The sequence below is a fragment of the Eurypyga helias genome, unplaced genomic scaffold, assembly GCF_000690775.1.
Source record: "Eurypyga helias isolate BGI_N326 unplaced genomic scaffold, ASM69077v1 scaffold18521, whole genome shotgun sequence".
NCBI lineage: Eukaryota > Metazoa > Chordata > Aves > Eurypygiformes > Eurypygidae > Eurypyga > Eurypyga helias.
This window is the reverse complement of record NW_010230370.1, coordinates 20,810-44,843: the sequence shown is the minus strand read 5'-3', so window position 1 is coordinate 44,843 and position 24,034 is coordinate 20,810. Positions and strand designations below refer to the sequence as shown.

The 24,034-nt window shown below is 46.0% G+C and overlaps 1 protein-coding gene across 2 annotated transcripts in view; it reads right to left on the bottom strand.

Annotated features, from left to right (window-relative positions):
• Window positions 1-8,314: 8,314 nt before the first annotated feature.
• The window catches only part of LOC104516407 (neuron-specific protein family member 2), a 36,349-nt gene continuing 20,629 nt past the window's right edge, over window positions 8,315-24,034 (bottom strand). Inside the window, exons 3-4 of one of the 2 annotated variants that reach the window (XM_010160721.1) lie at window positions 10,598-10,708; window positions 8,315-9,031 (exon numbers count right to left, since the gene is read on the bottom strand). In XM_010160721.1, the coding sequence (XP_010159023.1) occupies window positions 8,840-9,031; window positions 10,598-10,708 (303 nt within the window). In that variant the 3' untranslated portion in view covers window positions 8,315-8,839. The remainder of the gene's footprint in view (window positions 9,032-10,597; window positions 10,709-24,034) is intronic. The other variant, XM_010160720.1, reaches the window with a different exon arrangement.

The window sequence follows — 24,034 nt, the reverse complement described above, 5'->3', positions numbered from 1 at the left end:
GGCTTTTAGAAGCTTATTCCTTCGTGGATTTTGTTGTGTTTGCTGCTTCAGGAAAGGTCCCCTGACTGAACCCTCCACTTCGGAGCCCTTTGTCTCAGTGGTCTCCAATAATAATAATATTTTAATAAATGAGCAAATTGTTACAGATGATAACTGCTTGCTGTGCATTTTAATCAGGTGCAGTATTAGCCATGCTGGCGGGCTGATGACCAAGGACAACCATCCCAGATACTCTTTGCTTTCTGAACTGACGTTTCAAATCACTGCGTGCTGAGACACAACGTGAGCTCAGGTACATGGGGCTTATTGTTCCTGCAGAGTTTATTTTCTCCTTATACTATTTGACGACCACAGTGACTGCCATTTGCTGGAGAGAAGGGCTGAAGTAAATAAACCTTTACTGAGGCTCCCTGGATCAACTGGGAACGTGGGCACACAGCGCTTCTCCCGGCACACCTCCTCGGGGGCACAGAGCCATGGCAAGCGGGGGAGATCCTTTCGTACAGCTTCATACAGCTGCAGAACCTCCAAGCTAATCCCTTTAAAACCAGTTCACTTCCACCAGGACTCTTCACTGCCAAGGGACGGGTTCAGGCTGGGCGTTGGGTGAGGAACTGCGAGTTGGGCAACCAATTTCACCTTGGTGCAGGCACTGCTCTTGCCTCCTTTGGCTGCCAGCCCACTCTCCTCAATCACTTTTTTCCAAGGCTCTACCTTTTTGCAGCATGTTTGCAGAGGCTGTAGCACAGGAAAACTCTGAGTTTACTTAGGCCCATCAGGTTTTCCTCTGTGCAGCAATAAAGCATATATGGGGCCCACAGACCGCAGCGTAAGGTTTGTTCCTTTAATAGCACTGAATTCCCATCGAGTCAGCAGTACTTCTAGCAGGGGATTATGGCAGTATGTCCCTGAAAGTAGTAACAGTAGTAATAGGAGGTGGTGTTTTCTTGAAAATACACTTACAGTTCACCCGAGTTGCCTCTTTTTGCTTTTATATGGATTTCTGTGGGGAGCACTCGTCCATATACAGCTAGAGGGATGCACACCCGCCCATGCACATCAGCAGCGATGCTGGTCACCAGGCTGTGCCCTTCCATCTTCCCTCTGAAGAGAGCAGCCCAGTCGTCATTTCCCTCTCTCAGACTGATGGTGCACACACATCCCCGCAGCCGTTTTAATGGGCCTTATAATAACTTTCCACAGAAGGAATCACCAATACCTACGAAATAGCGGCTGTTGTAGGGACGCAAATGTTTTACTTCCTCCTCCCCTTCATACTCTCCTGCCTTTTCGGGTGCTCCCTTCATCAGGCGGGATATTAGTATGTGTCTGTGAGAAAATCAACAGCTTCTCCGTCACGTACACGCCAAAATATTACTGGAAATAAAAGGGCTGAAGGGATGGCAAGTCAACCCTTTTTTATAGGCAGGCACCACTCTGCCGCGCAGATTGAATGCAGCAGAGAAAAGCAACAAAACCCTCTCCCCGAATAACGCACAGTAGAGATTTTTCTCCCCACCCTTGTTTATTTAGTTTGAGAAGGTTAAAGTGGCATGTTTTTGTGTGTGTTTTGGGTTTGGTTTTTTTTTTTTTATCCTTACTTTTTCCTTTTAAAAAAGATTATATCATTGTCATTTTTTTAGGCAAGGTCAAGACACAGCAGTAAGGGAATAATGGGGTATGTTGCAGGATGGGGTGACAGCACAGATGTGGAGCATGCACAGATTAATGTAGTTTTTATCAGCCAAAGACTTTAACATCTTAATTACCCATCTTAAGTTCTCAGTGATTATGCCAATTGATCAAAACCATCAGAAAAATACCTTCTCAAGGGATAACGTGGAACAAGGAGAGAATGCTCCATCTTTAAAGGTTAAGTGACTGCAACACCTCCGTGAACTGGAGCTTGAGTCAGCTCGCACGAAGAGCGATGCCGGAGCCCTGCGGGAGCCCAATTCTGCTGACAGTGCCTCCTCCTCAGCAAAAATCATAAACCCACTTCTCTCCCTCTGTTACTCTCATCTAGACCTTCAGCCTGAGGATCAGATTGAGAAAAATGGTTCTCCTGAAATACTCATTGCTTGCAGCTTCAAACCAAAACGACTCAAATGGTCTTGTGTAACCTGTAACCTTCTCTTAGCCATTAGCACCCAAGAGCTAACGAGGTTGCATTTGAAATGCTGGTCCTGCTCAAGCGCTTGGAGCAGTCCGTATCCCCAAATCACTGCCATGTGTGTTTGCCTGCAGACTCCCCAGGGATCCTCTCCTGTTAACACTACAAAACCACCACGGCCCTTCAACAGGAACAGCTGAGAGTCTGCAGAGCAAAACGGTGTCTCCAGTACACTGTGAGGGGGAGATGGCCCTGAAAATGGCAAGATAAGGCTTCATTTCCACCCTGTGTGTGAGGGAGCTGGAGTTCACTCAAGGTACTCACATGGGAAAGTGTTTGGAATGTTGGTGGGTCAAATATTTTGGGGAAAATTCAGATTCGGTTTCCTCTCTGTTAATGAATTTCTGAAAACTTATCTAAAAAAAAGTTGGGTTTTTCACTGTTCAGGTACTTTCTTTGCTACCACTGTAATCTCAAAACTCCCTTCACCTCTATTTTTGGGTGTGGGTTTTTTTTCTTTTTAATTCTTTTTGTAAATTCCCCAAAATCCTCCAGCTGTAGTACAAAATCTGTATTTTCAATGGAAGAAATTATCTTATTCCACCCCCATCCCATTCCCCCAACAATTCATTTTTTCTTGATGGAAGGGGGGAGTTGTTTTTCCAGTAAGCCAAAGCTCCATAATTCACATAGTAATTCTACTGGTTGCTATAAAAATAGCCACATCTTCCCAGTGGATTAAGCTGTCTTGCACACCAGCCTAGCCAGTCCAGGCCTCTGCCAAATGCTGTGTTTATATTTCCAAACTAGAATCTGTTTCTAATACATCTTTATGGGGAGTTTTGACCCTTTATATTTATTGTTAATGAGCTTTCATCTCTATAATAGCCTTTCATCCCAAAGGATCCTGAAGAGTAATTGTAATAACCTGGCATACAAAATATAGACAGAAATCAATTTACCCACCACTGAAATGTAGCCACAACTGGAGGGGTTGAGAGTAAGCGACTGTTCAGCAGAAACCGGTGCAATGCTGCAGTGCTGTTTCCATTTGAGTGACAGGGCGAGCTAATTACCTGCACTGGCTGTTGCCCAAACGAGCAGGGTTCACCCGCAGGCCTGCAAAGCAGATATTTAATGACTGTGAGGATTTGGAACTTGTTTTTTTGGGTTGTCAGAAGGCCACCAGTAGCTACGTGTTTATCCAGCTGGGAGACAGCACTGTGGAGCCCCCAGCAGCAGTCCCTGCAGAAACCTGGTGCCACCACTGTGGTCAAGCAGTGGCTGGAAAGCTGCTGGCAGAAGCTGGCATCGTCAGTGGGAATTGCTCCTCTTGCCACAGCAGACGGTATCTCCCTTGGATTTGCACTGTGCGCTTAAAGCAACCTGCTGGCAGGGATTTACTGGCTGTAAAGGAGAGCTGGGCTCGCTGTGACTCCGCAGCCCCACGCAGCACAAGCTTGGCTCCTTTTAACCCCCGAGATCGTGAAGGGCTAGGCACTCCTTGGCCATTTGCAGCTGGCGAACCCTGGCCTTCGCTAAGCCGTGCCGATGGAGGAGGGCAGGGGAGCAGTAAGTAATAATGTCACCATCAATCACCGATTGCCACGGGGAAGCCTCGCGCAATTCATCTTAAATGCTGTTGCCCGAGTGCTGTAAATATTTTATTAATGGCTGCCTCAGTCTGCAGCGTTTCCATGATTGCTCACGGTGTGGGTTATCAGCCAGGGAAGCCATGGAGCATCCTGTTTCTGTCCCCCCTGCGCTGACGGGGACTGGGGGCAGCTGCAGCAGCCCCTCCGCACAGGCAGGACCCTCGGCGGTGGGAGGTGATGCACATCCCCAGTTCCTGCCCCGGCTCAGGCTCCCTCGTCATGTCAGAGCAGGGCAGGGCACTGGCCATGCCAGGGTAACCTGCTGTCAAGAGGCTTTACCATTTCTCCTTGCTCTGCTTTCACCATTCAGCGTCTGCAGGACAAAAGCCTCTTCAGCACTAATCCTGCCCGGCCCTTCCCAGCGACGAGCGAGCGGCTCAGGCATAATGCCAGCGCATTTAGCACCTCCCTGTACTTCAACTTGCTGTGGATTATTTTCCACAATGGAGCAACCCACAACCCATCAAATGACTTGTCAGGCACCCTCACGAGTAAAGTAACATTCTCAATCAAAAGCATTGCATCTTTCTTTTTTGTCCCCACGGGGCAGCAGCCCAGGTGAGAAGGGGACGTGAGTTCCAGAGTCGCTTGACTGTGCTGGGCACTCATCCAACGCTCTCTGTGGGACCCCTGTAACACCCCTGCCACTGCGCGGCTTTTTAAAAAAAGCAAAGGCAAACGAGACAGAAGGGAAGAGCCTTCCCTTCCCCCGTCCCCTCCTGTAAGTAATTTTCCCTGGCCTATTTTACAGGAACTGAAAATCTATTAGAGGAATAGCTTAATCCGGTTTGACTGTAATAATTAGGGTGCTTTAAAAAACCCCTGACTAATAGTATAAAATGTGATTGTAGACAGTTCAGTGCATGACCCTTATGCTTATCACTCGAGGTATTATTACAAACCAGAAACAGCTGGCAAGCACGAAGGAGGATAAAGGGGAAAAAAATTTCATATGCAAAGGGACTGGGACTGTTCCTTTTCTGATCTTGTAACAGACACTGTCAGCACCTTGAGCTGTCTTTCTAACATAGATCCAAGGCTCTAACGTGGATCCAAGGCTCTGGACAGACCCCTCTGGTTTTGCCAACACTGCTCCATCATCCATGGGGTCCTGCCGTCGGCACCTCCTGTTCTCACCCTGTTTTTGCAGGCAGTCCAAGAGGATTTGAATCAGGGGTGGAGCGATTCCCCTCGGGGCATGCTGCAGTCAGCAGATGTTTGTAGCAACAATCGGCAGCTTTTCCAAAACAAGACAGTCTGTATTAGTCAAGGAGGATGTAGTGCTTCAGGGTCATTGGGTTACAATCAAAAAGCAGTGCTTGCTTCCATGTCCTGGCTGGTAGCAATCTCTTTTTCTCTTGTTCTTGATCTTTCTCAGGCTCAAACAGCCCCAGTTTCTTCCTTCCCTTCCCAAGCCTAGGCTGGGGGGCAGCTGAGTTCCCATCACAGCATCACCACACCTTCAGTAAAGCCATTTTTTTCCCACATGTTTTGCCAGTCATTCCACAGGATCGCTGCCTGTTCAGGATGCCCTTGTCCCCACAAGAAGAGCTCATTCATGTGCTGGCACTCTTGTGCACCCCTTTGTGCATCCCTTCCTACCAGTCCAGATAGGACAAACAGTCCAGGCGCCCATCTCCTGCATGACTGTCTTGGAAGAGAAATCAACTCTTCCAGTCCCAGTGGCCTAAAAGCATATTTTTGTGGAGAATCCAAAATCTGAGCCCACTGCAGCATCTAGTACAAAGGAGAAGATTGGCCCAAAGGGACTCGTGCTTTAGCGGGGCCGGTCACAGATGAAGAGGATGGAGCTGACTTGACCTGGCCACCAGATAAATGCTGGGAGAAGCCCAGAGAAGGCTCTTGTTCACTAGTGCCATCCAGGGCTGAGGCTGAGCCCTCACCCAGGCACTAGCTCACAAAAACACTACTCTGCAGGGCCAGTCAGGAGCTTTAGATGCACAGAGAGATGACAGCCAGGATGAGTCTGCACTGTCACAAATATGCTACTTTAATCAGCATTAAAAACATATGATCAACCCTGAAGGAGGCTTTTAAAGACTGAAATAAGATGATGTACTGCAATTCAATATACTCTCTCTCTCTTACTGTGATTACAATACGTGCTTGATCCTGGAAGCTCTACTGCAGCGTGTACAAAACCTGTACTGACACCGTTCACAGTAATGGGAGTTGCAGCTGGAGTTGGGTGGCTTGGTTTCTTTTGCTGTCCCATGAGACTTGCTTGGGCCTTTATTTTTTCCATCCTGCACCACACAGAAGTTGATCTTTTCTTTATTAAATAGGAATGGTTACCCCCACTGACTCACTTATCTAATAATAGCTAGAACCTTTTAATTCAAATGATTTGTTTCCTGGGTTTTTCAGACTAAAGCAAACATACGGCTAGAGCATTGCTGGGAGAGTGGCAATAGAAATACCATGGTCAAATTATCCTGTGACTCAGTTCTGCAAAGCGCACTGAATCCCTTTTAATATGTTTCACAAGTACTCGGTGGTGACCTCTAACACCAGAGTGGCTTCTCCTGCGGTAGCTCAATTTCACAACTCTGAATACACTTTTTTTTGGAAGGAAAGCCATCCAAGGTTTGGGATATTTTTTTTTTTATAAAATGTTCTTTAGCCTTTGGGAATGAGCCAGTTTAATGCCAGGGTATCATTCCGTTTCAAAGAGTCGAAGGACTTGAGGAAACACAGTCTGCTTTCTGAACAATGTGAGATGAATACAGCTGGGGTTTCATCAGAAACCAAGCTGCAGAGTTTGGATACAAAGCTCAACTTTTCCAAAGTCCAGCTGTGGCTCTTGGTCTGTCAACTGTATTTCCTTGCAGCAGGCTTTCTGCAACGGCTCAGCTTAGGGAGCCAGCTCCAGCGGAGCTGAGCGCGTGCATGTTGTAATGCAAGTAGATGGCAAAGCAGACGTTGCTGCCAGCCAAAGGTTCAATCATCCATTGGCCTTAAAACGAGAGGGAAGTCCCTCTGTAGAGTCAAGAATCACCAATAATAAGCAAGCACCGCTTGCTTTGAAGATCACCTTGGGTTTAATTGCTAGTTTTTGGTTTGCAATTGAAAAGGGGTCAGGAACATATGGAATCAACCCCCCAGCCGTTAAAGGGGAAAATAGCAAGCTCTGAAAATGCTTCCTGAAAGTCAGAGTCACCTCCGATCCTGCACAAAGACGCAGTCTCCGCACTCAGCACGCGCACCGCGCCACTCGCCGCCTCCCGGCCCGCAGCACGAGTCACCAGAAAATAAACCTGCCGGAGCCACAGAGACGCTCAGTCACATCTAGCTTTTATTTAATCCCGTCAGAAAAGTTCAAGAATTACACCAAAAAATACTTCAGTCTCTGCTACCTACTGACAAAAAATACACCACAAAATTATAAACTGTTCAGTGGTTTGCTGGAGTTTTGATTGTTGGTGGAGGGGGTGGTTTGTACATTTTGAGTGAGGAATGAATTTACAGGTGGAAGGGAAGTCAGACAATGGCATTTGGCACTACATTTTTAGCTACGCTATACAGTTATTTATCATGATGCCTGTTAGGACTCAGGCGTTCTGCCCTCATCCACACCCTCTAGTGTCTATGTATGCGAAATGGAGGACAAAACTGCCCAATGCGGGGGAAGAAGGGGCCGGTTCCTAATTTCCATCCCAGTCTAACCACAAATCTGAAAGAGCAGCCTTAGTCAAAAGCGAACCATGTCCTCCCTGTGCGCTCTGCTCCTGCTCAGTCTCGCCCTGCCTGCGCTACCGAGGGGCAGAGCCGCTTTGCAGCAATGGCTTGCAGCTCTGAAAAAAGAGAATCCTTTTTTTTTATTTTCAAATCCTACCAGTCTGCAGTAATTGCACATGCCATGTGTGGGGAAAGGATGTTTTACTTTGGCCAGGACTGGATGAAGCTTGGGGTCTGGTCTGTGTCTGCAAGCAGGGATTTGATGGGACCCTTGTACTCTGAGAGCGTGCTACGGCCATCCCTCTCTAATTACCTAGGATGACATGACATACTGAACCAGCTGAAGTTGAAGGGGGGAAGCAGGAGCATCCCATTTCATGGGTGAGGGAAAATTAGGGGCTGAATAGATAGAGGTTTAATAGTGTTCTCTACTATCACTTTCTTGAGAGGCTCCTCAATTTATGATGGCATTTCTTTGTCTCCTGGTGACCCTCTGGAGGGAGGTCCCAACGGATGAAGCCTCACATAACTTGTCAAAGGTCATGCAGAAAATCTGTGCCAGCAGCAGAAATAAAGCCCTGATCTCCTGACTCCTGGTCCTGTGCTCAGAAGTGTATTAATGATTTCACTAGAGCAGCCTCCGCCTGCTTCCATCCTGCTCCATATCCAAACAGCAACCAGGATTTCAGCCTCAGAGCCCAGCCAAGGTCACCAGCACGGTGGTGGCTGATTACAAATGCCTAGATCGTTCTGGATTTACCTAGACCACTGCACAGGGAGGTGTATGCACGTGTGTTTGCACGTGCCTGTGTTTGAGGGAGGAGGGGATGCTTGCATTTCTCTATCAGCAAATGAACACTGATGCTAGATTCAATTTGACAGCAAAATATCCTCCCTTTGGCAAGCTAAACGACATCACAATGTCTCTGTACCAGGTTCCCTCTACCCCCTCTCTCGAAAGGATTTCAGCTGTTCCTTCACTGCATGTTAAGCTTCTGCGTCAGCTTCCCAGCAGTGCTAAAACTTTGCGGAATTCTCTTTGCTGCTTTTACCCTCTCCTGGCTGTTTCTCTAATTTGCTTTTTTTGTTTTTTAATTTCTTTTTCTAACAAATAGTTAAGCAATGATTTAAAAATATTTTTACATCGTAAGGTACAGTCAACATCAAACATGCCTTTGTACAAGAGCTCGACTGGTTACAAATCAACGAGAACAATGCACAAAAAGAAATATCCATTAAGATGACTCCTGCACATGGGTTTTATTTATTCCTGTTGTGCTGTTAGCACAGCACCCTCAGCTAGAGCGATGCAGTATAGACATGGTGTTGTCCCCCCCCACCCTCCCACTTTGCCCATCACCACTCGTTAACTTTAATGACCTTCTGTCTTGGCAGCCTTGGCTTCATGGTTTACCGATCCTGAAGACAGCCAGGGCGATACGGCCCGGGAGCTGGTCTGCTTGGCCATGCTGTAGTGGCTGATGACAGTGTAGAACCTGCCCCGGGAGTTGGAATCCTGTGCGGAGTAGTACGCGTCCAGCGAGGCCGGGATGCACCGCTTGTGCTGGAGGCAGGAAGAAAGCAAAAAGGAAAGAGAAAAGTAAAGGTAAAGAGTGGTCCCATCAGCCTCAGGCTCTCACTTTAAAAATCTCAGGGTTAGCTGCTCGCACGGATGACGCTTGACTCAGACTTGCTGCTGCGGGAGCGTCTGCTGCATAGCCCTGCCTGCCTTCCTGCGCCGTGGGAATGCACAAAGTTTAGAGCCGGGCAGAAGCTTTCAAAACCTGTTGCTATTGGCAACCCTGATTGCAGGCTGATTTCGTCCGTGGATGGGAAATGGGGACTGTAAAATGAAAGTCTGAGTGGTTTGGCATGTTACTGGCACGCACAGAGACGGAGGCCGCTCGCCAGAGTCCTAGCAGGGCTGGCTGAGCAGCTCTTACCATGTGCTGACCAAAAGCTCTGTAGAGCCAAGTCCAGAATTAATCCTCCTCAGACAAATGAGGACAGGCAGAGGCAGAGCGAGCTGCTTATGTGCAGCTCTGTTACAGGGAGCTCTCTCTGACCTGTAGGATGACCACCTCGGTCTGGCGTGGTAGGAAGCACAGCCCAGCTGGGCAGCCCTGGTCAGAGCGTTGCCCACGCCTCTCTGCTGCTGCAGACACTTGTGTGCTAAGAATTGTGCAGATAAAACAATTCACTTTGCAACAGCTGTAAAAGAGCAATTAAATGTCGGATGGGTTGGTATCCACCGGAGTCAAATTAGTGCCGAGGACACAAGGGGCCTCAGGTACAGTTATTACTAAATTATGAGATACCCCAACTCTCAGTTCAATGTGACTAGCTGAAACCTGAGCCCAAAACCTTTAATGTTTTCAGATGGTCGGGTTTGGATCTGATTCTGAAATTCATGACCCCATCTTAACTTCATTTTCATATAACCTAACAGAATGATTCGCAATGACCAATACACCAAGATCCTTACTCTATTTTCCAGCTCGCAGATTATCCCTGGTGTGGTCAGGACTCCTGTGAGGTTATGAGTTTATACACAGTAAGGAGCCACTGAACTATTTTGCAAACCTTTTTTTCTTTTTTTTTTTTTTAATCTCAACAGCCCAGGGAGATAGTTCTTTCTGAATATTCTATATAAATCCACTGGACAGCAGGGTTTTAGCAATTAAGTTACATGGGTTTGTTCTTGGTGGAAGTTCAAAAGCATCTAAAAATTAACTACCTGGGCAAATTCTGATTTCTTTCACAAAGGACAGATGTGCCAGCTCTCTAGGAGTTTGCTTTGCATTAAAATGTATGCCAGTAAACCTCAGTCACTTGAACGTGTGGGAAGCAAATGCAGGATTCCAGCTGCGATAAATCCATTCACAAATATGAGGGATTGTTCCTGAACATCTGTCTGTAGTGTTCACCAAATGTTAATCCCAACAATTACAGTGTAACAGTAGCTGATGGAGGCAGATGCAAGTCCACATTTCCCATAACACTTTTCCCATTTCAACACATTCTTGCCAAATGGTTTGGCCTGGTCAAAAAAAGCAGACTAGACTGTAACCATGTAGTCAATTAGAGTCTATCATTATCTCAGGCAATTCATCCATCTGAAGTTTCTTACCTTATAAACAAATCCATCTGGGCAACTGTGGTCGTAAGTAAAGGCTTTGTACACCACAAGAAACACTATGCAGGCAAGGAATGCAAGAGCCAGACTTATGAGAATAGTGACCTACAAAAGAGGGATAATGTTACTCTACATATGTTAAAATGGCATATGAGCAACCTCATAATTAAATGACTTATAGTAACAGCCATCCTAACAGACTGCAGTCTTCACTCCACTGTGCAGTACTTAACTAAGCATGGTAATTGAATGAATGCTAGATCCAATAGCCCTGAATTCTCACATCATTTCCATCCCCCCCCCGCCAAGACCTTCAGGGGTGCACATTCCTGCGTTTAACTCCTTGGGAATGTAGGGATTTTACCGAGGCATTTGGTGTTCTTGGTGGCTTTGTGTTCCCATGCTCTCAGCTGTTCGGCCAGCAGCATCATCTGCTGCCCCAGCAGGATCAGCCAGCAGCCAGAGTCCACATTCGGGGTCTAATCTGTGCAGATAAACTGCTTTATAACCATGGCAAGATCCTGCTTTCCCGAGAGCAGAGGTAGGTGAGCAGGGAGGAAGAATGAAGTCTTTGTACCACACATCCCTTTGTGCCTTCTGGGCGATGAGACAAGGATAAGTTGTGCCTTGAGTACCTTGCAGAAGGGAGGGCGGGAGAAAGGGAATCCTTCTCTATTTATCAAAGCTGTAAAAGGAGAATACCCCAACCACTGACAAAGCCCAGCATGGAAATCTTACAGCATGTCCAAGAGCAGAGGCTGGTGTTGGAGGTACCAGACACAATACCCTCTTTGGGGCTCAAATATTCCCCCTCTCCTCATTCCCAAGCAGGTTACTTTGCTGCACCATGCTGTTTCTTTGCTGTAGCTCCCTTCTCTCCAGCCCTTCCAGGTCCCTCTTAATAGTTTATTCAACAGTAAGTTTCCTGTCCACACTCAGAAGTCTGGTCTGAGGCCATGATCCTTGATTTTAGCTGAGCTGTGTCCTCTCTAAGGGCTCAGCAAGGGTCCCAAATGCACTCTCACTCTCCACTTCCTCAAAGCTTTCTTGGTCCCAGCTGGTAATTCCACAAATGCAGCATAAATGGCTCTGGACTGCTACTGCCCAAATTACAGCAACCCATCCTGTCGAGACTGCCGTCTCACACTGATCTGGATTGGCATGAAAAAAATACCATAATCCCTGGGGCTCCACTGTTACCATGCAAACTAGAGCTCCGAATCAAATGAACTCACTTACAGAGATGATGGGGGTGGGAACACTTCAGGGGAAACATTTAAAGCTGTGTCACAGCCAGCAGCATGGGGACATGGGGAGGGAGCTGCGGCAGCTCCCCAGCTTGCTCTGGCTCGCTGGGACCAGCAGCACACATTTTGCAAGATGTCTGCCTGCACAGGGAAGAGGATGCAGTGTTCCTTTCCCCAGTGAGGCTGTGAAAACTCATGCTGGGGAAGTTCCTACAGGAAAAGTCAGGCATGGATTTACAGGAGGCATAGCGATCAGTGGAGCTTTTTCCTACCCACAACCTCGATCTGTTCACTTCAGAATTCCACTTTGCCATCATGGCACCAGAAGCTGAGCCCAGGGCTTCAAATTTTCCCTGGTCACATCAAAACCCATCCACTGAGGGAACCGCAATGGTAGAGTGTGGCAGGGACTGTGTGCCTGCCCGTGGCGAATGCCCCTGCCTGCAGGCATGCTACTGCTGCACCGTGCGTGTGCTCAGCCTCAAAAAGATGCCCTCCCCTCGACATCAGGGCTGCACCTACCAGTGCTACAGGCAATCGTAATGTACCACCCTAGCAGGGAAGAGCCACAAATTTTTCAGCTCCATCCAGTCATTCAGGGTTCATCCACCCTTTTGTTGCTAGTTATGTCACAATCCTCTTTATTTTCCTGTGCGGGTGTTCAAGGAAATTGAATGGTAGGTACAGGCAGAAGTTGTTCCTTACTAATGTATAGGAGTTGTGATGGTAGAAAGTGGGGAAATACAGAGATAATTCCTACAGTATAGTGGACAGGCTTGTCAGGAACAGCAGCTAATAAGGAGCAAGCTGGCCACATCTCAGAATCCATCAACATACTACTATTAATATTACAGTAATATTATGTAATATTAGTAATAGTATATCAATAAAGATACACTAATTGCTTAATATTGTTTCACACTGAATTTTACCCTAATTTTCTGTTTCGGTCATTGTAGCAGCTGCAATTCTGAAAATCTGGATGATATGCAATCCCTGCACAGACTGAGAGGGGTCACTGAAAATTGCACTGGCTGGTGAGATGCATTCCTACGTCTCACATGGCACACTGGCACTATGACTCAGAGAAGCTACAGCAGCCCTGGCAATGCCACCTGCAATGCTGGAAGATCCAGAGCTACAATTATGGTGTCTGTTTTAAGACAAAAAGAAAGAGTGAAGGTAAACTTGCATGTATGGTGTTAAATCTGGCCCAACAAATCCTGTTGAAAAGTCAGGAAAGAGAGAGGTGTGGAGACTCTGTCTAGCAGGAGAGATTTCTAAGTTCATTGTTAAGTCAGAGTATTTTAGAATAAAGTATAAAATGCTAAGAAAATTGGGGCTAACAGGCTTTTCCAATGATGAACAGTTCACTGAAGCCCCGACCCACCTTTCAGAATAACTGCTTATATTAACCTCCTCCTTGGGGCCTAATTTGCTGCAAAATGGGTCAATTAAGCAAAAAGCAGCTGCAGAGGGAGAAGCACTTACTGCTGGATCTCATCAGAGAACATGTGTAAGAGTCCTGGTGTGCTGAAAAGGTAGCTGGTAGAAAAGGAGTACAGATGTGTGTACTGCACTGGTCTGACCAAGAAAAGATGGGCTCCACCTCCTCTTGATCAAAGCACACTTTCCTGCAAGTTTGAATGGGAGTATTTCAGACCAGCTTTGTGGTAGCCAATGGGTTCCCAATCTGGGGAAGCCATGTCCCTTTTCACAGTGTTGAAGAAGTCTCTATTGAATTTAAGGGAGATGGAAATGGAATTTGCCATGATTTCTGTCTCGAAGAGAAGTCATATTAAAAAGAAAGTTTAAATGTCACTCTGAAAAAGTATAGTCAAAAGGAGAGAATTCCTGGATTAAGCCTGCCAACACCCTCTACTTTTTCCAACAGGAGACCTGGGAAAAAGACCCTTCTCCAACAAGACCCATCACGACCCAGCTCTGGCAGGCCAATGTGGAAGACCATTTCCTCCTGTAGAATAATGTCCATCAACTCTTCCCCATTTAAACGAGGAGCATGGTACTTCCTCTGATGACAACTGACAGAGTAATACAAAGATGACAAAGAAACAAGTCCCCTTTGAGGTTACTCTGAAGACACTAAAGCGAGACATACATCTTGCTCTACATCTTGCTTAGAGAGCAACCCTGGCTAGCAATTCAGAAAGTAAGAAACGCTCAGTGCTCTGGTTTGGTTGCTCTCTCCTAAATACGATGTATGGTGAAAAAAAGAAATCTTGCTTAAGTTAACCTGAAGGAACAAACTTGTGCTCAGGGCAAAGGAAGAGACAAAGGGCAATGAAATTACACCTCCTGCCACCTGGGAATGCATAGAGCGTAACTCAGGGAGAAAGTACCTCTTGTTCCTGAGCAGTTACAAGCTGCTGATCCTCTAGCTTTCTGTGGTAAATACAACCTTCATCACCAGGGCTACCAACAGCTGCACACCAGCAGCACACACACATCCTGCACACACAACCCCTCCTGCCCTAATGTCTCCCTCACTCCTTTCTCCCCTTCTGCATCACAGTTCCCCCATCCCAGAGGGATCCCTCGGGGCTGACCGCACCTAGAGAAGAGTCTGTGAAAGGTGAATATCCCTGAACAATGTGGTGTCTCCCTCACCCACAATGACTGTGTCCGCCTTCCCCAAGAGTGGCCACCAAAGCTGCTTTGAAGGTTTGTTACTCAGAGCCAGCTAAAATAGCCAAGTTCTTCCTCTAGCATTCAGAAAAAGAAAGAACGGAGCTGTCTGGAGCGAGAATGAATGTCCCTTCTTTTGTTAAATCCCACGTACACGCACAGCCTATGGAAATGGCCATTAGTAATGTGATTTGACTGGTTCCTTTCCTCTTGTCTGCCCACTGAGCCCCTAAAAAGAATAAATGCCCCTCTGCTCTGCTGTTCTGCTCCAGCAAAGTGCTGACACCCAATTCATTACCTCCCAGGAGCAGGTCCCTCTGCTGAGCTCTCTCCCCCTCCTGGGTGTAATTGAGCCCATTCTCACCTCCCTCCCGCCGTTTCATGCACTTGCAAAATTACAGCGTGACACAATATTACACACGATGATACATAGTGTAAAATTGCTCTGGGATGAAATGTCATGTAAGATCTTAAAACCCAGAGGGAAGGGAAGAAAAATCCACCCCTGGCTATTTAGCCACACCAGAGCTAAGATCCACCTCTAGCTGTTCCAGAGCATACAAAGCTTCATTAACATGCAAACACCAAAGAATCACAGAGCTGCAATACCTAATAAACCTTCACTTTTTTTTATGATTAACACGAACCTTGGCAGTCTCTAAGCACTATAAACACTCACAGAGGGGAAATAAAATTTAGTGAGCAGATAAAACCTAGGAGTGCTGCAGGCATGAATCTGTCACGTGTGACTGCTCGAGTGGGTAAAAGAACAGGGGGGATTTGCCCACCCCTTCCCCAAAGTCTGATATGATTCCCAAATGTTCCCTTAAGTGGGGAGTGTCTGCTGGAATGGAGAAGAGAGAACATCGTTACCACACCAAAAAACTCCCCAGCCTCCACAGAGCAAGGGAAGAGGCCCCTAACATCCGTGAAAGATGATGTCAACCTCCCATCAACAACAGCGCGCTTGGCTTGGTTCCTCCCCCCCTTTCCCGTAGATGAGGTACACGTTGCATTTTCACAACAGCATGGATGAAAAAAAAGATATCTCCTCACAGGCAGCAGGACATATGTTGCCACTAGTGGGATGTTATCTAATTACAATGGTGTTCCGGTGAACCTGGCTTTCCCGCTGTCCATGGAGACATCCTTCCTATGCCCTTTGATTTCAACAGCTGCCATGATTTATTTTTTTATCCATCAAAAATTCCCTTTTTCCCTCTCTAGCTACAATGAAAAGCCTTATTTAAAAGCAAACCAGAGAACAATGCCACATCCAAACAGCAGGGCATGCTTTTAATAGCCACTTCCATTGCAGGATTTCTACATTTTTATTCCTTATTGCAAAAACTTTCTGGTTTACGCCCTTATTTTTTTAGGGAAGATGTGTACCCTTCACTTCCCATAGAAGGCACCAAGAGCTGGGAGCTGCTGGTGCCACCACAAAACTGAGCCGTAGGAGCTTGGACAGCAGAACCCACAGGTAGCTACACACCAGCGCGGGGCTGGTACTGACCGCCAGAGAGTGCGGTATTTCAGTGCCTTAGAGCCCCGCGAATCCTGAACTCTGGAAATTCCAGGGAGGGGGGCAAGGAAGCAGATAAAAGCAGATCCTGAACAGAGGTTGATGGGAATACTACTGCTCAGAGCAGATATTCATAAGGAAGGATTTGCAGGCAGCGTAGGTGGGGGAAGGGTCTGTCAGCAGATGGCAGTTCCCTCCAATTTATGCACTGTTTGAACTGAGTTGACAAATATTTTTTTTCCCAGTGGGGACTGGATGCAGACGGCTCTCTATTAGTATTCAGCATCCAACCTGTGCTGGTGAGTTGGGAGGGGTGGTTTTCTTCCCACTTAAGCCACATATTACTTGCATTAGCAGCTGGAGGAACATAACTTATAATAATGGCCCTGGTGTCAGGGCTTGTCATTCCACCTTTATGTTTTGCTCACAGGCTCCACTGATGGTGTCACACACTGCAAGGACTCAGCATAAAAATGGAATTAAAAAAATTGGATAGGGAGAGAAAATAGCATGGGCATTCAAATGGAAGCCACCTCAGAGTGAAACACAGAAGACATCCTACAAAACAGTGAAACAAAACATTTTGAAGAAGGGTTATTTTTTCTAACCCAAACCACAATTATTCTATGAAATTAATCACATTTAATCCAGCAAATTTAATCTCTACGATATGGTCGGCAGAAGGAGCTCAGTGAGATGCCAAAAAGAATAGACATTCATATAGAGAGCCTCCACATGGCTTCACGTAGGGCTTAATAAAACAAAAGGCACAGCCCTCTCTTCCCCCACCAAGTTCTCGTATTTGATGGCACAAACCAGTTATTCAGACCAAATCCACAAAGGCAGTCAGGTGCTGAAGTCTCCTTTAGTTTCCTACAGGACACTAAAATCAGTACGCACCTTTTGTAGGCTCTGATGTCTTCAGAGGGGTAAGAAATTGTCCATTTTGCGTTTTGACACATTGCTTTGACACACTAAAATGGGTTTCCAAATGACAAGATCAGCTAGTCTGGTAGAGCACTGCAATCCTTGTGCTCCACTAAAGCTCAAACCACACCACTGCTTGTACTGCAGCAACCTTTTCATCTGCTGTCTAAAACACACTTGGAAAATCACTGTGCTGCCCTTTCTTTGGAGGGAAAACAGCGGCATTCAGTCCAGCTTTGGAGGAACTCAGCAAGAACCGCCTGCTGCTTGTGGATGAGGCACAAGACCCAGGTGACCGGGCGTTTGAAACCACCCTCCATTTGCCACCTAAGTGGAGCAATTCTCAGGAAGCAAACAGATGATGTGATCTCTATCAACCTGTCTGAAGGAAACAGTGCAGAATATCTCGTCCATGCTCATGCAGCTCCTGTGAGAGGCTAGCAAGCAGGGATTTTCATCAGCGTGGGTGGCACTTAGATACCAAGCATTATTTTTTTTCTAAGCCTGGCAAATAAATGTTTGACTCTGGACACCTTTCCCACTGCTCAGAGCATGCAATACATATGCTTTTATATATGCTTAAAATAGGAGCATATATTCCTGCCAGGAAGAGGCCACAACCAGGAAAAGCACTGCTGTCTATAGAAAAAATGGGAATAAGGGACCCTAGAAGCCAGATGCCTCTGTCCATCCCTGCACTGCAGTCGCACCCTCTTCACATTCCAGTTTGTCAGGAAAGGATGCCACTGCCAGTGCCACGTCTGGTTTTCCAAGATAGTCTCAATGTTGTTGGGTATTGGGAAATTTTGTGACCTTAAATAGGAAATTTCATTGAAGAAATTATCTTGGGTTTAGTTTTCTCTTTGTAGAAGAAAAAAGACCCTGAATGAGGCAAAAATTTTTATAAATAAAATTGGCAGAAATTCTGTCAAGGTTATTTTCACAGAAGGGCATAAGAGCTGTGCTTGGATAGGCAACAAGGCTCTTTCCATAATTATGCCAATGCCATACACCTGGAAATCTATCAAGCCATTGACAACCTTGTTAACTGGCATGCAAAACCAAAATAATCACAAAATCATCAGTTCGTTTGCCACAGGGCAAGTCCTTTGATTTCAACAGCTGAGTAGAAACCTGCCACTCAGTAGAAAGGTTTCTGCTCTGAGGGCATCTCAGTGTATGTTCATACCCTCATGATCTCGTTATAAGGATTTCTGTTTGACAGTGAAAAATTCGGGCGGGTAATTTTTTCCCCTTCATCCCAGTACTTCTTCCAGCTGATAATTAGATGTAAGACTGGCAACATTAGATCTCGACATGAAGGCAACAGCTAAAGTGGAAGATTCAGGAGCACTTCCGAGATCCTAGATCCAGCTATCTATCCTGGCTGCTTTCCACCTGTATGCCAAGCGTGAACCACCCCATCATCTGAATCCAGGTTGACAATGTAAGAAAAGCAAGACTTGTAGGCAGGGAGGGAGTCACAGGCTGACAGGTCACAGCTGGATCGACCGAGGGAATAAGGACTGTGAAATACACCCCAAGAAGAGGTGATCCACTGCTCAGACTCAGCCAGAGACACGGTGCAGTGCATTGCCCAGGACACTGTTATACAGCCTGAGCTGCTCTGCAGGCAGAACTGATTAGGCTGCAATTCTTGGAAAATGGCATTTGATTCCTGGTTTTATGGCAACAGCTTAGCCTCTGACATTTTGGAAGGCTAACTGAAAAAAAAGAGTGACACCATTGGGTCTTCCTATTTACTTGGTATTGTTCAAGAAGATAGAGGATTTGTCCTTTATTACTATTGCACAGCTTTATTCCAGATGGTGTTGGGATTCTTAAGTAGCACCTCTTAGGAGATGCTTTGCTGTCACGAATGGGTGTTTCAGATCACTTAAAGGATCACCATCAAAGGTATTAGCAAAAGTGGGTTTAATCTCATGTTGTAAAAGTGTGACTTAAAGTTCAGTGGCAAGGTTCACTCGACTACTGTATGGCTCAATCATTTGAACAATGATTTAAAAATACCAAGGCACAAATCAAAGTCAGCAAGACACAATCAAAGACAGCAAGACGCAATCAAAGTTACCAAGGCACAAATCAAAGTTACTACAAGGTCATGTGTGATATCGGTTGCTTACCAAAGATCTGCCGTTGAGAAAAGGTCCCCCTGCCTCGAGGAGCAGCCTTGAGAGGTGTCCCAGCCCAAGGGGAGATCATCGCCACACAGCCAGGCTGCTCAGCTGGGAGAGCTCAAGGAAGGCCCCCCTAGGCTGTCATATTTATGGAATGAAGTGGATGGCTTGTAGTCAAATTACATGCGATGGGAAGGTATGCCCACAACTTTGTTCCTTGACAAATGAACCTTGGAAAAGCCATCCGCTTTTCACGTGTTAATCTCATGATCAGTGTTCCAAGCTCATATGCATTAATGCACACTGTGTCACTGCTCCTTTGTGGGTTTTCAGAGAACAGATTGAAACTAGAGGAGTTCTTGGCCTGTTTACTGCCCCAGCCTTTACCTCCTTTGGAGCCTGCACCAAATTACTGCTAGTTAGGTTAAGAGGTTGAGTGCATCTGTCTCTAAGAGAGAAATGTCCTCAGTCATGTACCTAAATCTTCAGTGCTCTGGGAAAATGCTCCTTGGTGATGCACGGCTTCAAGGTTTGGGGTTTTTTGGTCCTTTATTTCAGAATTCATTTCCATAAACCAGTTTGGCCCAAATTCACCTAAGAACACTAAACACCATCCACAGGGATGGTATAATCTTGGGGTCCAAAAGCATCCCACATCTGCTCCACTATTTAAGGGGTTCCTTTCAGGCCACACAGCTCAGCAATCCAACAACTCTCGTAACAGAGACAAGGAAAAGAGAGGGTCATTTCTCCAACTACCCTAAAGCCTCCAAGGCATACTCTTGAAGCAGCACTAGCTGTCTCCGAGCCAGTTTGCTATCCCAGCCACGTCCCTGTTGGCTCTACCCATCTTTGCATACGCCACCCCACCATGACTACGCCAGTGAACCTCTCCAAGTTCACAAGCCTTAAAAAGAAACATCTACCTTCCGAGATGACTGCACACCCACCAGCAGTTCCTCTGCTGTGCGCCTTGTAATGCTGTGAGCGCAGCACAAGTGTGGAACAAGAACACCGTGTTTCTAAGCAATTTGTCAAATAATTAAATTATGCACACAATAACTAGCTGGCTCGATTATATTAGCCAGTCTCCATCATGTAATATAATTTCTAGTGGCTGTTTAGGCACTAATAGCCTCAGATCTTTTTAACTGTGTCTGGTGCCAGCTGCGGTCTGCATGACGTCTTTCTGTGCCAAGTCAAACCCCTTGAATGGAAAATTCATGGCTCGGTTTCCAAGCCCCCATTCCTTATGGAAGTGCTAAAGTGCCATCTTCAATAAGGATGCTTCCACCACTGAATATTAGTGAATTCCCAGTTAGGTATATAAAAAGTTGTGTTTGGTTTGCTTTTTCTTTTCTGCCATTTAATAGCATTAAAAAATCCTTCATCAGAATAGGCTGGAGCATTGAGATGCTATAATATTTTTTCTAGGAACACCATATAAATATATGGCCCTTTTGGCAGATCGTACAGGTGTTTGAAGGTTTCTTTCCCCTCCTACTACAAGAATATTTTTCTTCTTTTTTTTCAACTACCATAAGCCTTCCCTCTTTCTTTCTTCTACTTTCAAAAGAAAAGCAAAACCCCAAAATTAAACAAGTGGGGTGGCTCAGGAACACTTCTTACAAAGGTGCTTTTCTTCCCAAACCCACAGTCCTAACAACACCTGACATCCCATTTCATGAGCTGAGCAATGCTGGAAGAGGCTTCCTCCCAGATCACTAACGTGAGACGGTTTTTCAGTTAGTGGCACTGCAGCACAGACACAGCTAACCCGTCATCAGTGACATGCTGCAATTTCCCGCTGCACTGTGCAAAGTCTTGGCTCTGACAATTCCCCTGGTCACTTCACATGGGACATGACAGTGGCTGCCTCAGCTCATCAAAGGCCCTTTTTAAATGCATTAACAGGAATACAAGATAAATCAAGTCATTGATAAAATGTCTCCTTGCCTGCCCTTTGCCTGCCAAGACTCAAACTCTGAAGTCTCATACATGCAAAATCACCCCTCTCCCCACTCCCCTCACGCTGGCTTTGCAGGGAAAGCATTAGGAGCCCTGAGTAAGAATGGGTCCAGGGATTAGCACACGGCAACAGATGAGAGAAGCAGGTTGAGCTCCCCGCTCTGCTGCTGTCTGTCCTTGAGACCTGACACACGCTCAGGTCCAGCTCCACAGCTTTCTCCCCACTGGTACTCACAGACACTCCAGCAAGATCCATCCAAAGCTGCAAGTATCCAAGTCCCCCAAAGCCTGGCTTTTTCTAGGCCCGTGTGTGCAAAACCACCAACACCATCCCACAGCCGAGGGTCAGGCTGGTTCTAGGGGAAAGCTGAGGTCTGCGTTAATTAATTACCTTCCTCCACAGGCAGGGCAATTTTCAAAGCAAACCTTTCAAACTCGAGTATCGATGTACTGGACTAAGGCACAAAATGGTATTCCTCCAGGCATGTTTTCCTGTGTATTTGCCTCTCCCATTGCTTCCTTTTATTTTGATTTTACATGAGACACTATCATTTTCCTTATCAGCCAGAAGACTGGATTTTAAAATGCCCAGAACAATTTAAGCTTTTTATATGACAGGGCACAAGATAACTTTCACCTACCACTCCCCAGTGGGCCAATCCCAAGGACTTCTTAGACCAAATGAAACCGAAGGCCACACTTGCACAAATTAAAACACTGCGGTTCAGTGCACTCCAGGGGGGGGGAAATCAATTGGAAGTTTGTTCCTTCAAGAAAGCCAATATATTCACATGAATTTCAGCACCTATGTCTACCATCACGGGTCAGGAAATAAAGCTAATAATATGGCAGCATTCATGGTCCCATACACCTACCTCTTACTGCTTACATACACCTACTTACTATGTGGGTGCTTCATACAAGTACAAAGTGAGGACTTGGTGAGCGACGTGTCCCCTGGGTAACTTAAGAATTAAAAGCCTTTCCATTTTAAATTAGAAATGTGAATCTTTATTGCTGCAAATGACTCAGAAAAGCTACTCTTTTAAAAACAAACCACAAAAATGAATAATCCAGCTGATTATGATGCCTTCAAAGGCATGAGGCCAGTTCCATTAGCTGTGGATCTGACCCAACAGGCTTAATACATCTGCAAGTACTAACAAGAGGGAGCTCAGGTCTGTTTAACATTCAATCAGCAGCCTGTGCTGCTTTACAAATACAATGAATGAGACATTACATGGGGAAAAAAAAAAAAAATGTATGAGTGAAGCATCTCGCTTCCCTGATTTTTTAATGTTTTTGTTTAGCATCCTGTGGTTTGGCTACAAGACCCAAAATGCACTTCATGACTTTGCCTTGGCTTCAGCCAGCTGAAAACTCTGTCCTCCTCCATCCCATTCAGTCTCTTTTGCTACATTAGCCAAACCAGCATTAAGCATATTTAATTCCACCTCAGACGCTGACAAGATTACCCGACAAATAGGGCTTGCTGTGGGGTGGCAGAGGTACCAGAAGGAAATGTGGCATTGTGTTGTTGAAGACAAAGATGCAGTGTAAGAAATCATTCAGAATAAATGGCAACTGCAATTAGCAGAATTGGTATCTCCATGCAGTCGCTTATGAAAACCTTTTTCAATCATTTTGTTCCCAAGCAAAGGGTCAATTGAGGTTTCTGCTCTGTAAGTCCTTTCTTTCTCCAATATATCATGGTTTAGAGAATTTAGATTCAGCAGGTCTACCCCACAAACCCTTAGTCATGTGAATATTCTCAGTGACTTCCATTTTTAGACATTTTCTGCACAGCAATTAACTTTCTTCTCTCCAAAAATCAATTAAAGGAAAAAAATAACTCCGAACAAATCTCTTCAGCTGATTACTCTGCCAGTGTTTGCAGCTGGCAAAAATATATTTGAGGTGTTTTTTCTGAGTCTGCAAAAGAGTATGTGTGAGCATTTCTGAAAAAAAAAGAATATAAAACAAGACTACACTTTAAGGAATGAGCCATTTCAGATAAAAGCCATGGTTTAGGGGTTTTCTTAATTTCCTTTTCTAGGTGGTCCCTAAGCCCGTCGTATAGAGCATTCTAGTTAAATCAAAATATACTTTTCTTGTGTGTGTTTTAGACATGGCAAGTCTTCCTGACTTTACCTTCTTGGGACCTAGCCTGTACCAGAAAGCCAGGTATTAGCGGGGAGCTCTTACAAAAACCTCAGACTTTTACCCAGACAGGGAAACCTTGCAGGGTTTATACTACCGTACCTGGGGATGTGATCAGAAATTTCTGTTTTCTGGCAGCTGAGCCACAAATCCACATTCGGTTCATCCTCACAGCTCCGAATTGTCACTGATGACCACAAATGGCTCCATCAATCTACCTTCATGCAAGCTGTGAGACCAACTAGGACAGGTATGACCTATCCCCTCCTCTTCCCATTAGAGCCAGAGGAGGAGAAGAATGATTTCGCAGCCCAGGCAGAAGGATGATGAGCAACATTTCTCACTTCCTTTCATCGACAGCACAAGTGAGAGTCTGAATCCATGCAGGCGCTAGTCTGTATCAGATGTAGACACAAGGCCAGGCAGGGCTGGGCAGCAGATTTTTGAGAAAGGAGAAGCTGTGACCCTCAGCACTGCAGTGTAAAACATCCAACCTCCAAAGACAAGGCAAAGCTTGGGCTCCAGAGACAAGTCACTCGGACACTGTCTGGAGAAGACTTAGGTGTGAGAGCTGCCTGACACCCCCGCAAGAAGAACATGCCCACTGCATCTGAGCCCACTGGGAAAGGAGATTGACTGATTATAGCTGAGAACTCCCAAAGGGAGTGAATAAGCCTCCAAATCAGTCCCTGGAGACTGAAATCATACTGACACTTCTCCAAGCCCCTCTTTGAATGCAAGGCTCAACGGGAAACCACCATCCCATTCCCACTGCCGGTGCCAGTGCAACATGATGCCTGAATGTTATTGCCACTGCTCC